General features: G+C 40.4%; 2 protein-coding genes across 2 annotated transcripts in view; one reads left to right on the forward strand and one right to left on the reverse strand.

The window, feature by feature from the left end:
• Positions 1-7,822, forward strand: part of FARSB (phenylalanyl-tRNA synthetase subunit beta) — a 34,838-nt gene extending 27,016 nt beyond the window's left edge. The window contains exon 17 of the mRNA XM_063132217.1: positions 7,107-7,822. Coding sequence (XP_062988287.1) covers positions 7,107-7,258 — 152 coding nt within the window. The 3' untranslated portion in view covers positions 7,259-7,822. The remainder of the gene's footprint in view (positions 1-7,106) is intronic.
• Positions 7,823-10,846: 3,024 nt separating this feature from the next.
• SGPP2 (sphingosine-1-phosphate phosphatase 2) overlaps positions 10,847-15,528 on the reverse strand; it is a 55,167-nt gene continuing 50,485 nt past the window's right edge. The window contains exon 6 of the mRNA XM_063131503.1: positions 10,847-11,512. Coding sequence (XP_062987573.1) covers positions 10,970-11,512 — 543 coding nt within the window. The 3' untranslated portion in view covers positions 10,847-10,969. The remainder of the gene's footprint in view (positions 11,513-15,528) is intronic.

The following is a 15,528-nucleotide window of genomic DNA, read 5'->3' on the forward strand; positions in this document are numbered from 1 at the left end:
AGAAGCAGATACTGTACATACTGCTTGAGGCAACCCCAATTCAGTATGGTCTCAGTTTGATCCATTGATTACTACTTTTTATATCTGGTTTCCTTGCACTCTGAACAAAACACTGGGGAAAGTCAGTAATTGGGAGTGTCTCTCTCAATGCAATGAAAGTGCAAGGACTAGGGGATTCTACTCATTTCTTTCTGTTTCTAAATCACTGCCCCTTTACAACATAATCTCCACAGATTATGCTCTGGTTCCAGGTCTTGCCTAAATTATTTCCAGGTCCACAACTACATCTCAGAATGCAAATCCTGGTGTTGGCTACAAGGCAGTTTGCTGGGAAGTAATTGTTGCGTCCTATCACTTCTCCTTGGTCTTTTGGTGTGTTGTGAATCAGTAAAGTGTGTCAGAAGTGAAGCTGCAATATTTTAAAACAAAAATCATGCTGTAATAGTAAACTCTCTGCAAAGAAACCAAAAATTGAAGCATTTGTATTTGATTTGCCACACTGTAATCTATAGTTTGCAATGGTTTTTGTGTCACAAATGTGTTGCAGACTGTTTTAGTCAGGCATTATACAAACTAAGTTAGTTTTTTGTTTGTTTGTTTGGTAAAGTTGCATAAATAGCTAATATTTCCTAAAGTCTATAGAATGAACTGCCGAAGATTCTCAATCATATAGTAACTTGAGTCTCAAGAACAACTGCAAGCTGGTGACCCTGCTTCTAGCTGATCTTAGGGCAAGTGTTTAGGTTATATGTAGGGAGATTTATCCTCCCACCCAGTGTTACTTCCCTTCCCTCCTACCCCAGTCAGACATCAAGTTATGAATTGGTTCTAATTGGCCTATGTCATAATCCAAAGACACATGATGCAACAACCCTGCTGAAGCTAAACATTCTGGGTCTGTTTAGTGCTTGCATGGTAGATCATCTAGTAACCTTATATACATTGTAGTGAATTCCATCATGGAAGAAAGGAAGGGCATAGATGTATTTTTAAAAAATCAGTGGAAGAGGTGAAATTAGTGATTGCTAGGAAGGAGTTAGTTTTCAAGTCTTCCTCTAGAATGTTCCTTCCTGAATTGATTTTGTTATCCTGTATTTAACTCAGTTCTCTCACTAGCAATCATTTTGAAATGTTTCACAGGTAAGGGGAGTGCTGGATGCCCTACCATTAGCTCAACACTTCATTGTGTTGAGATATAAAACAAACAAACCAACCAACCAACCAACCTGTAACTCATGTTGACATGTCAGTGGGGGAAAGGGATGGAGTGTGGAAAATAGTGGCACACTACGGAACTGGAATAATCTTAACTTGATTTGGAACTTGGGTATGGCACCTTCTGTCTCTAGCCTCCTTCTCCCTTCATGCGTTGATTGAAATTTTTCTACAGTCATCTGCACAGGGCTAGAGTAGTTGTTTGCCTTCAATGCATACATTGCAATGTGTAAAGCAGTGTGAAGGATTCTGTTTTTGAAAAAGATTGCAATTCTAGTATCAGTTTCCAGAAGAGTAGCTTTTGTGGACTAGAGCCTACTTCATGAGATGCATACAACGTGATCCTCAGTTGTTAGGTATGGGTGTAAAGGGGGAAATGTTAACGGCTGGAGTTAAAGGGCAACTCAATTAGAAATTAAATATATGCAAAATGACCCTTCACAGCAGCATTAATTGGTGATGATACAAATCATCTTAGCATTGCTCAGTAAAGTAACACCTGTAGTAGGTGCAGATTCAAATGAATAAAATTGAAGATTTTAATAAGTTGCAATTCAGCAGTTTCATGCTGGAATTTCCCGCTGAAGTTCCTTTGTTCTGAGACTGCCACTTTAAGATCAGTAACAATGTGACTTGGTTGGTTGGAACATTCTCTTACTGGATATTGCCAGTTTGGATGTCAGATATCTATCCATTTATTCTTTTGCATAGAGTCTTGCCTATTTGTCTTACATAGAATGCAGAAGGGCATTGCTGGCAGATGATAGCATAAATTACATTGGAAGATGAATGCTAGTATTTTTGTCTGGAAATACCAGTCTGGGTAACTTTCTGTATATACAATCCCTTATTGTTGATTTGGTGGTGTTGGCAATTACTCTTTTATCTATTGATGATAACCTAAGTCATATTTTACATGGATTCACACACTGGAAAATTATAGCTACTACAGTGGAAGGGGCACCTTTTGATGTCAGCCAGTGGTAAATAGTTAATGCAAACATTGATGTATGCTCAGCTTCATTTATCAGTAATAAACTTCACTATAGAAATTATGAAATAAAATTTTTCTTTCTGCTTGAAGGGAGTTGAGACTCCAGAATGGGCTAACTGGGTAATTATCCCTTTTCATCTTGCATCTGCATACTTGTCCAGACTACCACACCTGTCCCACTGATTCAAACATACAATACAGTAAGGGATTTTTCTTTTTGATGTTCAGAAAAAAGAATGAGAGGTTGCTGTTGAATTGGGGGATTAGGTTTACATCTATTAGGAACTTCAGGGGCTGTTAACTGTTTCACTTCCGGCATAAGCTATTTACGCAGATCAGATTTACTTGTTTGCATTTGCTCTGTAAGTAGTTTTTTTAAATTATTATTTCCTTCTCAGTTTGAAACTAATGCTAGCTGTCAGTGCAAACTATGTTATAGTCTCATGCAAAACTATATTTAATGGTGGACAAAATTATCTGCCGTATAGAATGGCCAGCAAAAGTATTGCTTCTGTGCAACGGGGAGACATAGCTGCTATTTACATGGAAAATTTAGCAAACTATGGACATTTACTATGAAAATGGCAATTAGTGAAAGACATGCTATATGTGGCTTGAGGTTACAGCAAACACATTGGTGAACATAGCCCCTTCCTCTCAGTTACTTAAATGTTTCCGGTATTTATTTATTTCAAATTATAGGATTGGAACTATGATCTCTAAAGCTTATCCTAACTCTGATCCTATATCATTCCTTTAATCTTTTTCTCCCAAACATGGGAAGAAGGAAAGGAATTGGACAGAGAAATGCAGCCATGTAAGGTGTCTGACAACCAAGCGCACAGAGAATTCAACAAGCCCTTTGAAGGTCAATTAGCCAGAAAATGTGCTAAAGACCAGGTACTGCACTGGATTAGTGACCAAAGAGTTATGCCTTGAGCAATCAAAGCTGTCCTGCAGTCTGAACACAAAGACAATTATTGGTTCTTAGGGGCATAATTGTAAAAGCTGTAATAACGGAATTCTTTGAACCTCAAAGCATTCAAGAAATCACATTCTTACTATGAACTATTATTTTTGTTTCTTGCTTACATGTAATGTTCCTATGAGAAGAATAGAGTTGTGCCATACCTTTCATAGTTATTGATTTATAGAGATGGTATGCCTTTAACTGATAGTCTCCCCCTTTGGGTGTTCTGTGACACTTCAACAGTTTTCAAGCTATGGCAATAAGTTCTTGATTTTATGAGCTTCCAAATAGAGTTTCATCAGAATGTATTTTTGATACAAATTTATCCTATTTTATTCTTTCTTGTACTTACTTCATTTACATTCCAGTCCATAACTAGAGTTCTCTGGGCAAATTACAGTAAAAATTAGATGTTGGACTATAGCTCCCATCATTCGCTGTGAGGGAAATCAACAGTCAGGCTGCTGGGAGTTGTAGTCCAACATCTGGGGACTCCAAGATTGAGAACCACTGGTCTAGGGGCATCAGAAAACTGAATATAGGCTGGAAAACCAATGGTGTAGTTTGCAAAGACTTTACCACAGAAGACTTACGATAGAACTGTGCTTACACTGGCAGTTGGGGAGCCTTTATGTGTTACAAACTGACACACTTGCTGATCCTAACTGACTTGGAGTGCAATCCTGTGCAACTTACATGGGAGTAGATCCCATTGAACATATTGAAAACATGCATAGGAGTGTACTGTGAAGGATTAGCTTGGAATCTCCTTGCCTGAGTAAGTTACAACTTTCCAACTCCTAATTTTGGGGCAGAATTGTTGTGAGTGGCTTCTAATTTATTAGTAGCTCTCTTATGCGCTTCTAGTTACTCCTGAAAGTATATAGGCCTGCTGTTGGTATATGTATATATGGCCATCATTTTGCTAAGGATCCTTTTTTCACCAAGGATATTGTATTTGAAAGGGAAATCCTCCTGAGGTTAAATAAATTCAAGCCTCTGATCGATTGAGTCTCTTAAAGCCATGGATTTTTTTTAGGGTTTTGAAAGGGGTTGAATGTGCATTAGACATAACTCAAATAACCCAAGCATACTGGCAGCTTTATCTTATGCTGTTCCTTTGCCCATCCATAATGTGGCTGTGCTGTATGTATGTTTTTATTCTTTGTAAATCACCAAAGATCACATGTTAATGGGCAGCCATATAAATATGGTAAATAAATGCTTGGGGATGGAAGAGCGCTCTCTCTTTATTTTACATACCTGCTTTGGTCACTTCCTATTCTTTGTTATTAATATGCCAACCTGCTAACTTATCCCTGCATAGAGAAAACATGCATGTTTTATGTCTAGGAAGAGGGGGCAGACTAGAACCATTCTTGCTGACAAAACTAGCTTTCCATGGATTTTTCACATTGAGGAGGTGGTGTATTCAAATGCATGATTTTCCTTATGTGAAGTGGTAGAGACACAGGAGGATCTTGTAACATACCTTTTAAAAAAAAAATTAGGGATGTAATCCCTGATAGGGGAATGTGTTTTTCAAAATGTTTTCTGCCTTCTTTCTAAAGGTAATCAAGCAGGTTCTAAAGTTTCTAGTCCACTTTAATGTTGTTGTTGTTGTTGTGAACTACTTCTTTATATTGTATTTTATATTATGGTTTTATATTGTTTTTTACTTTGAATGTTTTTAATTTTTGTGAACCGCCCAGAGAGTTCCGGCTATTGGGCAGTACAGAAATGTAATAAATAAATAAATAAATAAATAAATAAATAAATAAATAAATAAATTTAAGTGCTAGTAATTATGTATATGAATAAGGCTTTTGTTTTCATTCCCACCTGGATTTTTTTTTTAGAATGCAGGGAACAGAGTAATCCTGTGGAACTCCTTTGATAAATCTGGTTTATACATAGTAGGATTATAGCAGTTGCAAAATTTGAGGTGCAAATTGGAATTGGATTTTATTTTATATTTGCCTTAAACTGAATTTTTCAATAGAAGATCTCTTTTGGGTAAAATTCCCCAAATCAAAATGAAATGGTCACATGTTGCTGTAACTCAACTTCTCTCAGCATGCTATTTGCAGGAGTACATCACTGAGATATAGTTTCCAGCTCCTCTGAGATCATTTTTGAGCCATTTAGTATGGAATACTTCATGGGGGCTTTTGCTAATAACTTCTTTTTTAAAATACCTAGCTTGGACCTCGTACATTAATGCAACTCTATCTGAAACCAATGACTTCAGCAGCCGTGCTCCTTATGAATTTCTGTTGAGGATTAGATGAGATACAGATGCTCCCCCCCTTTTTTTTTTTTACAGCTGGGGCTGTACGTGACTTTGCCTTGTTACACAAATACAAAGTTTGAAATTGTGGCAATACGAGCTATAATATGGCCCTTGTTAAGCCTGGTGACAATCAGGTCCTTTACAAAAAATATATGGTTTGCTGGTTATGTTAACCCTTTTGTTCTAGGATGCAGCATCCCTTGCAACTGAGGAGAGTGTTAGTCTGGCCCTGATGCAAACATAGCTTTGAAAGAATACCTCTGAATTGTAATTAAAAGCCTAACAAATTTGGAGATCTACATTGCAGTCCTTGTAGGATTTTTTTGTTTGTGTTTTTGTAGGGACAGATCTGATGGATCAGGGTTTTGGGATCCCTTGCTTCCAGATGTTGCTGGACTCAAACTCCCATTAGCCCCAGCCAGCATGGTGGGTGCTCAAGAGTTATAGTCCAGCAACACCTGGAGATCACAACTTCACCACCCTGTATACTAATGTTGGTGCACAGCAGGAGATTTCACGGCTGAGGGCCAAAATGTGGCTCATAGCAACTTGGGTAGGGGAATGGTTAAGGTTGCAGAAACAATATGGGGGAAAGCGTGATAGATTTCCCTACCCCTTAGTGCAACTTTTAATGGAAGAAAAAGAAATGTTGGGCGACCCAATTAAAGATACTGTGTTGCCTGTTGTTTTGTTGCAAGATACATAAGTAAGAAACTCTTGTTGGACAAGAGTCCTAGCAATCACTTGCAAAGCATCCTGAAGTTCATTGTAGCGCCCTCACATGTCTATAAAGGTGGTGAACATTGCATCTGAGGGCATTAATGCCCATCCACAGGGTGCTATCTCCCCCCCCCCCCACTTCGGATAACTTTATCACACTGTTTTTGTATGGCAGCTGATTCCTATAAAACAGCTATAAAACATGGACAAAACCAACAACACATTTCCACATAATGCAGCTTTCTTTGCAACTTTCCCCCCTATATTGGAGCTGAGTTGCATGAACAATTTGCCACTTCAGAATTCCATGTTAAAGCGACTGTGTGATGATTTTACCAAGATTTTTTTTAAAAAACATGGATTAGTCTTTAGTTTTATTAGTTTCAGAAGATTTGAATAGGAATACAAGAGGGTTTGAGAACTGGGGATATAGTGCAAGCCAGAGCCACTTTGGCTGCATGGGCTCAACCTCTTTGTGCTGTTACATCCGTGTAAGACTGGTTGACTCAAAACTAGCAGTTTTATTTTTCTAATCATCAAACATGGACATATAACTTTGTTTCACAATATATTGAGCAGCTTTGGCTAAACTATTCTGATTTACCCTGATTTTGGACTGCAGGAAAAACAGTGTCTAATATGTTTTGAATGTGAAATATGTCTTCTAATAAGGCTGTATTCTTTTCACCTCTATCATCGCTCAATTCTGTTACTACTACAAAGCCATTTTTCATTGTTTTAGCAGAAATTGTTAGAACACAATCATGTTTGTTCTTGTTCCATTTTGTGGCATTCCCCCCTTCCCCCAGAAAAAAAAATATTTTGTTACAGTCCTATACTTCCCAGTAGCCAAAAGCTCTCTGGGCAGTTAATTAATTAACCTTAATTTCTCCCTTCCCTTTCTTTTCTTTCAGGCTCTGCTTTTTTCCCTGGCCGCTGCGCTGAGATCTTTGCCAAAGGGCAGAGTATCGGGCACCTAGGAGTCCTCCACCCTGATGTTATCACCAAATTTGAGCTCACCATGCCCTGCTCTGCTCTAGAAATCACAATTGAGCCTTTCCTGTGAAATCTGGAGCACCGACTCTTCTTCAGTTCACATTTGTCCTGCATCCATGCTGGTCTTTTACTATCATCAGGCACTTGTCCCTACTCTTAATGAGCTGGACCAGTCTTGTCACAGTCTTCTTTTTTAATTGGAGTTCTTTCAGTGCAATATGGCTGATTTTAGTAAAAAAAAAAGGGGGGGGAAGACTTTTCTTAATAGACCGAGTCAGAAGTTCAATGTATTGACAGAACACAATGTGTTTTCCAGAAAGTTCCAGAGGCTAAACTTCAGACTGTAACTGATTGTAGCTGCGTAACAGGAATTTCATTCTATTCTTATTGCATGAAATAAGATAATTTATTATACCAAATGTTGAACAAATGTGAACAGAACTAAGGAATTGTGCTTTCCTTGTGTAAGGTTTCAGGAGCTCTTCAGTAGTTAGAAAAGGGCAGGGCAGTGAAATATGTATTCCTTCCAAAACTAGAGCAATTTCGTAAACACATTTCTACAGTAGTTACAGTTGCCTGTCAATCTGTTTCACTGGAAAATAAGGGATCAAAATAAAACTTGAAAAGTTCTGTATTCCTGTATTTAAGTTCCAATGGGGAAGGCTGGGAGATGGGTACTTATCTATGCTGTGGGGTATCGAAGTTTAATGGAACTCAGCAAGGTGAACCAGTCGTCCTGTCTGGCTGTGCCCCAAGGCTTCTCCAGCAAGAAAATAAAATAGGAACACCCTAGTATATTTGTGTACTTTCTATACTCCTAAAGAGACTCTTTGGCTTGTGAACATGATGCTAGTCCCATTCAACGGTTCAAATTGGGGAAATAAAGCTACTGATGAGAATACCACGGGGAAGTTTCTGTTACAGAGCTCAACATGCCATTGTATATATTCCAAGTTCATGACTTGACCTTTGCCAGTTGGTAAGTAGTAATTGTGTCTGCTGATTTACACAACTTGTCCTGTAGCATATTCAGAGTTTGGGTGGAGGAGACAACCCCAAACTGCAGCATATGTCCCTTCTAATGCAGCATGAAAACAGCAGTGCTGGTTGCTTTGTGTCGCAAAGAGGCTAAACCTCCTCTCTGCCCCAGCAACCCCAGTCCAGGAACACTGTTTCCCTGCTGACATCAGTAGTGATCCTAGTTGCTTAGGATCATTGTGGGAAGAATCACTTTCCCAGTACTACTAGGGCAGCAGCGTAATGTGGGCCTGTGGATTGTCAGCCCCTGCTCTAGATGAGTGTTTAATAATACGCTTGCAAATAAAGACACATGACAAAATACACTTTAATAAAAAATATAGTTTCTGGAAACATTCAAGGTTTGAGTAAAGCCAGAGATAACCAATTTTCAGGCTACACCTGACACATTTCACAACTTACAGTCAAATGATACAAAAATAGAAATTGTGCAAGTTGTAGTTTATAAATCTGAGCGTATACGTGTGTTCATAAAACAGAATAAGTACAATTTGGAAAAGCAGTTCTAGCACAGACGAGCTGCATCTAAATCAGAAGCCATTCGGATGACTAACACACAATTAAGAAATCTATTTGCAATATATTTCCCTGAGGACTGAATTAGACATTGTTTCTGCACAAACATGCTCTCAAGGCCTGAGATGGTAGAAATATCAACTGGCAGATGTAAGGAGTGTTTCTCACATGCAAATCCACCCCACCCCCCCAGCCCTAAGCACCTCTGGTTTTTTGGGTCCTGATTAGGTGAAGGGAGGGGAATTGAGTGCTGGAAGAATTCAGTACCCTTGACAGTGGCCAGTGCTCCCCTGCAAGTAAATGTGCATTAACATCACAAGGGTATTATAGTGCTTCATCCCTTGTCTAATTATGCCCTCGTTAATTTCTATTTTGACATGAAAACTTCATGGGCTTCAGGTGTTTGGCCTTCATACAACCCATATGTTACATCCAAAGCATGAAGAGGCTCGGCGAGATAAAAACTCATCAGCCCTATATTTCTTTTTGTGGAAGTGCAAATACCATGAGATGTTAATTTAAACTTAGTTTAATACTAAATCTCTCTTCCTAAGCAGCTGATTGGGGGTTGTTTTAAGGTTGATGCCAGCATTTAGATTGCAAGTAATTCCCAGGTCTGCAAATCAACATCCCATTTAATTTAAAGGTTCTGATATTGTACTACGTATATTTGCTTCCCTATGGGGAGAGTCTATGCAAAGCTGTAGTCTCATAGCAATTTGCCAGCATGCTTAGAATTGAGATGTCCTCCCTGGATCTTTTTCAACATCAAACCCGTTCTAGCCTGTCCTAAAGCTCTAGTATAGTGATCTTTTTTAAATGCTGTCACAAAGAAAGGCAGCAGCTGTTTCAGTCTTGGTTAAAACCTTCAGCTGCAATAGGAAATATAAGTTTGCATAGACGTGATTAGTGGCGAGAAAGATACGGCGGTCTAACAGCGTTACTCACTGGTTAACAAAAAATAAACTTGAAACCATTATCACATTTGCACTTGCCATTAAATTCTTTGGTCCTCATTCTTTGTTCTTCAGTGGCCCACTGATTGGGCAATTCAAGAAGGGAGTGCACTACTGCAATGCTGGGAACTCTACCACAGCACAGCTTCAGAAGCTAATAGTATTTCTGTATCCATGGGGCATTTAGCATTGGTTTAGCACTTCCTTCAAACTCTGAGCTTAGTGACACTTACCTTCTCACTGCCATTATCACCAGTGACTATTGCTCTTCTTCCTTTTTCTTGTCATTGCTACCTCTTGCTTGGGAGGCAGAGCCAGTGAGAGCAAGTATGCAGTGGCATCTACTGCTCTTCCTTCTCACCACCACCTTCGTCTGGGCCAGAGCAAGAGTAAGCAGTGTACAACGGTGAAGAGGAGGAGCAACTCCAAGGGGGCTCATGTCACTGGGCCCTTGCTGGGGTGTGGACCTTCAGCTACTACCTGACCACGCTTACCCTTGACCCTGACCCTTCAAGGGAGCCCAGATCAGCATTCAGATTCAGGAAACTCACAAGATCAGTGCTGTGCTTGCTCCTTCCATAGAAGAATGTCAGCTTTGTCAACCTTGCCCTACATTGGAAGGGAGCATGAAGGGCATCACAACACCCATAGAGCTGCATTTGGTAGACCCAGGAGTCTGTTTTCTAGGATATTAATTATTATTTATTTATTTATTACATTTTTGTACCACCCAATAGCCAAAGCTCTCTGGGCGGTTCACAAAAATTAAAATAAAACAACCAACAGTCTAAAAACACAATTACAAAATACAGTATAAAAAGCTTCAAATCTTCTTGGTAGATGAGCAGCCTTATTCAGTGCCAAACAAACTTCAGAGCCCAGTCTTGCACACAGCATTTTATTCTCCCTGTGGCTTGAGCTTCTCCTTATCTTTCATTTCTCATACAATATGCTTGGAAAAAGCAGTGGTCTCCCTACTCCCCTTTCAGCTACATTGATCTTGTGGAATCTTGCTTCTGCTGCATCAGGTGTAACCCCATAAAGCTCACTGAACTGTTAGACTTGGGGAGAGCAAAAGCTGCTAAATATCTAACCACCACCTACTGCAGAGTACCAGACTACTAAGAAGCTCCTTTCAAGGTCTCCAATATTAGCTATGCAGAAAGGCACAATACTTTTTTTATTCAAGTCTTTACCATGATACACATTTGTTGCATCCCAAAATCTGGGTTATTCCTGGGGAAGGGGGTGGGGTGCGGAATGCACAGCATTCAATTTAAACCCAAAAGCTTATGCAGTAATGGCACAAGTACGGTAGAATTCAAGCCAATGGAAGAATAGGTTATAAATTTGTAGGGCACCTCAATTCTGAATTGCTGCAGAGCTTTATGGTCATTAATAGAAACCTTGTACCAGGAACACAGCGATTTAAGAGCCAGGTTTTTTATGATCTGCCGTGTGATCACCAGTACACCAATTCCCACCAAAAACTTTGCAAGCATGGTCAAGAGCATTTCACCAGAGACTGAGAGAACATGATGCGTGGCAGCTTCAGCCAAAGCATCTGAGATGTAGCGATTATTTATCCAGAACCCAATAGTGGCTCCTGCCCCAGCTCCTAGAATAGTGGTGGTGTCTGCTCTAGTAGGGCTGTAATGATTTAGTTTTGGGTAGTTGTAACATAAGAGGAGGGGCACAACGATGCAGAACGCAGGGCACAAAGGGCTGTTTAGCATCAGATGATCAATGAGATCCCAAGTAGGATAAACAAGAGCAGTTAAGAGGGCTGAGATCAGACTGCCGACGATCACATCCTGGAAAGATATACAGAAGAAGATGAGGTCAGACATATTTATTTATTTACTTTTAAACCACCCATTAACTTAAGTTCTCTGGGTGGTGTACCATACATTAGAAAATAAAACATCAACTTTAAAACAAACTATATCTCCCAGAATAAAATCAAGATAAAACCAGCAGCAAAGAATAAAACCATTACAACTTCATAAAACCGAATTAAAACCACTAGCAGAGTAAAATACTAAAAGCAGTTCTCAAAATGCCTAGAAGAATAAAAAGGACTTTTACCTGGTGCTGGAAATACCATAAGGCAGGAGCCAGGAGAGCATTCCACAAAAGGGGTGCCATCACTGAAAAGGCCAGCTCACCTGTACCACCTGCCTTGCCTCATTTGGTGGGGGCACCTGGAGAAGGGCTTCAGATGATGACCTTAAGGTCCAGGTAAATAGATATGGGAGAGAGAAACTCCTTTAGTTAACCTGGCCCCAAACCATTTAGGGCTTTAAAGGTTAAAAACAATACCAAACTGGGCATGGAAACAGACTGGTAGCTAGTGGAAATGAGGAAGTACTGGTACAATTTGATGAGCGTGTTTCCACTAGGGATGTCACAGGATTTATTGGTGGGTAATTTCTGACATTGCACAAAGTACAATTAGTGCAGGGGGGAGGGGGTGGGCAGGGGAGAGAGAAAGGCACAAAATTTTCCAGGACTACAATAATAGCAATAATAATAAAAAACATTCCGATGCAGTCTGCCCCCACTTACTGGACCAGAAACGCTGCGGAAATCCACTGGGTTTAAGTGGAACAGATTTCCCAGCATCTGACATCCCTAATTCCCACTTGAACCAAACACAAACAAAATACTGAAAAGAAGGGAAGGGGGATGGTTCCTCAATGCCTGCGCGCTATGACCTCATTGCCTTGTTTTCTGTATCACTAGGGTAATGGTTAACAGATGAATCACTTCCTTGCAAATGCATTTGGCTTTTTAAAAATTCAGCCTTGCAGAAAGGAAAAAAAGCTGCCTGGTTGACATGTAACAACAACCCAGAGTGTGAGTTGTTGAATTGTGAGTTGTCGTTACAGGCGAGCCCTTCACTATTGTTTAACTATAGGTTGTTAACTATTAACAACCCCAGGAAGAGAACCTATGGTTTGTTGTTGGGCAGTGAACTCTGGGTTGCTCATAAACCATAGTTTAAAAACATAGTTTAAACCAGAGAGCTCCGGCTATTGGGCGGCATAGAAATGTAATAAATAAAGTGTAGGGTTCACACATAACCCACGAGTCAACAACAACCCACAATTCATGAAAACCCATACTCAGCCCATATTCTGGGTTGCTGTTACACCGGGGTGGGGTGGGGAGAGGAAGCAGCAGCGACCACATGGCCCATTCAGTGGGTGTTTTTATTGCACTGCTTTTCCTGCACGGAGCGGCAAGTTTTGCTTCAATAATAAAAAAAAGGATTTACTGGGTCTTATTTTGTCACGGAAAATAATAGCAGAAGAAGCAGGAGACACGTGGGAAGTGGACGGTGTTGTCAAAAGGACTTTTGAACATCTGTAAGTGGCCAGTAATGAGCACGCTATAAAACGCTCATCTGATGACACTCTTGATCCTCCATGAATTTGTCTAATCCCCTTTTAAAGCCACCCAAATTGGTGGCCGTTGCTATATCTTGTGGTAGTGAATTCCAGTTTATCTAAACGTGCATGCATAAGAACTTCCTTTTATCTGTTCTGGAAATCCCACCATTCAGCTACATGGGATGATCCCACTGGCTTCTAGTATTATATAAGAGGGAGAAAAATGGACCCCTTTCCATTTTCTGAACACCATGCTCAGTTTTGTATACTTTATAAGATCTCCATTTGGTCACCAGGTAATATTGGTCATTCTGCATTGGTTCTTTGTTGTATTCCCTTGGACCTCCACTTCCCTTACTCGGCTTCGTCCTTTTTCTTCTGCTGCCCCTTACGCCTGGAACGCTCTTCCAGAACACTTGAGAACTACAAACTCAATCACTGCTTTTAAAACTCAGCTAAAAACTTTTCTTTTCCCTATAGCCTTCAAATATTGAGTTTGTTCTGACTCTATACTATTAGCTTTACCCTACCCGGTGCCTGTTTACACTTCCCTGTGCCTGTTTGCATTCTCCTTCCCTCTTTATTGTTAACTACAACTTATTAGATTGTAAGCCTATGCGGCAGGGTCTTGCTATGTACTGTGTTATCTGTACAGCACCATGTACATTGATGGTGCTATATAAATAAATAATAATAATAATAATAATAATTTGGATCATCAATGCTAACAGTTGCATTGACCTTCCTCTTTCACAGAACTCAACAGCTAAAAACAAGGATAAAGGATTCTCTGTCCTTTTGCCTGTTACAATTTGGCTTTCATTATCAACACCTTTATCCTAGGTACTTCTACACTAGTTTACTTCTCCATTACTGGCACCAATTCAACTTAATCCAGACAAGACACCTCCCACTCCGCAAGACACGATGCATTCCTGTGTTTTTCCCCAGAATCCTCCCTTTTTTTAAGGTTCTTGGGTTTACACTGGTTTTCAAAGCTTCTATTGCAAAACCAGCACAAAAACTTTCAAGGCGTGAACTCACCTAGCGCTATTGTCACATTTGGTATGGAGGTGTGGTTTTCAATGTGCTTATAGAATTCCACCTCTTTGCTATTTGCCCATCCTTCTGCCATTACCCTCATCATATTCTAACATTGACATGTCTATTCAAAAGTCTGACAGCACACACAGCCAACTCCCCTTTCAGCTTCAGTTTTTTGTTTTGTTTTTAAGGAAAAAGCACACAAGGACTGTAATGACATCCCATGATCGATGCCCTTTTTGGGAACAGTGGGCTTCCCAGAGGCACCTGGTTGGCTACTGTGGGAAACAGGATGCTGGATGAGATTGGCCTTTGGTCTGATCCGGCCCGTAGGGTTCTTATGTTCTTAGACCAGCCTTCCCAAACTTAGAGTGGTATCCAACCTTAGTCCTACTTAGAGCAGAACCACTGAAATGAATGGGACTTCAACTTTAGCCCCAGGCAGGAATGTTAGGAATCCAAAACATCTGGAAGGCACCAGGTTATGGGAGACCATGGGCAGCCCATCAACTGCTACTCTTGACAGACTTACCATGTCCACCACGTTTCATGTTTGGTGCTACTGATGCTGGAGAAAGTGGAATTCTGATCTAGCATCATGAAATTAAGGGGCAGGGGGTGTACGTCTCTGCACGTTTGGGTGGCAGTAGGAGAGCACCCCGAGGACATGCATTCCTCATCTGAGATTTAGGAGCAAAACGTCTAAGTCAGCCATGTGCAATTCCAAGCAGGACCTAGTCTTGTTCTCCATAAAGCATATACTAGCAGATATACATGCCTTATTCAGGCATTCTACATGCAGATAAACATGCAATGAGGGAGAGCACTCCTTTCCTTTGTTACCCTCTACTCCTGGGAGGGCAAGAGTGCCTTCTCTATCCGTGGAGGCTCTGCCCATGAGCCAGAACACTTATTTTTCCAGGATTCTGGCTCATGTGGAAAGCCTGCACAGATACAGAAGACTCCTCTTCAGCTGAGGGCGACAATGGAAAGGGGCAGGGCTGGAGCACTCCCTCTACTCATGCATGTTTGCTTTATCCACTATGGCAGATAGACAGATAGATAGATAGGCTTTGTGTCTTTCCCAGTAGACAGAAAACAGAAGCCTAGCACATGCAGAATGCAAGGCAGGTGACTCGGAAAGTTTCGAAGAGACACATTTTTACATCTGTCATCTGAAGCTTGCAATACAAGCATTACTTCATAATAGCAGCCAGGGCTCAAGCAAGTGACAAGACAAGGTAAGACAAGATACTCCTCTGCTAGAAAAGGAGGCACTGAGGATTTCTCCCTTTCACTCGCTTCCAGACTCCTAGAATTGATGAAAAGGGGATTTGCAAGGCTAGTAAATTATCTATGATTGTAGAATTAAGGCAGTATTTGTGTGTGCT

Source organism: Elgaria multicarinata, chromosome 8, assembly GCF_023053635.1.
Source record: "Elgaria multicarinata webbii isolate HBS135686 ecotype San Diego chromosome 8, rElgMul1.1.pri, whole genome shotgun sequence".
NCBI lineage: Eukaryota > Metazoa > Chordata > Lepidosauria > Squamata > Anguidae > Elgaria > Elgaria multicarinata.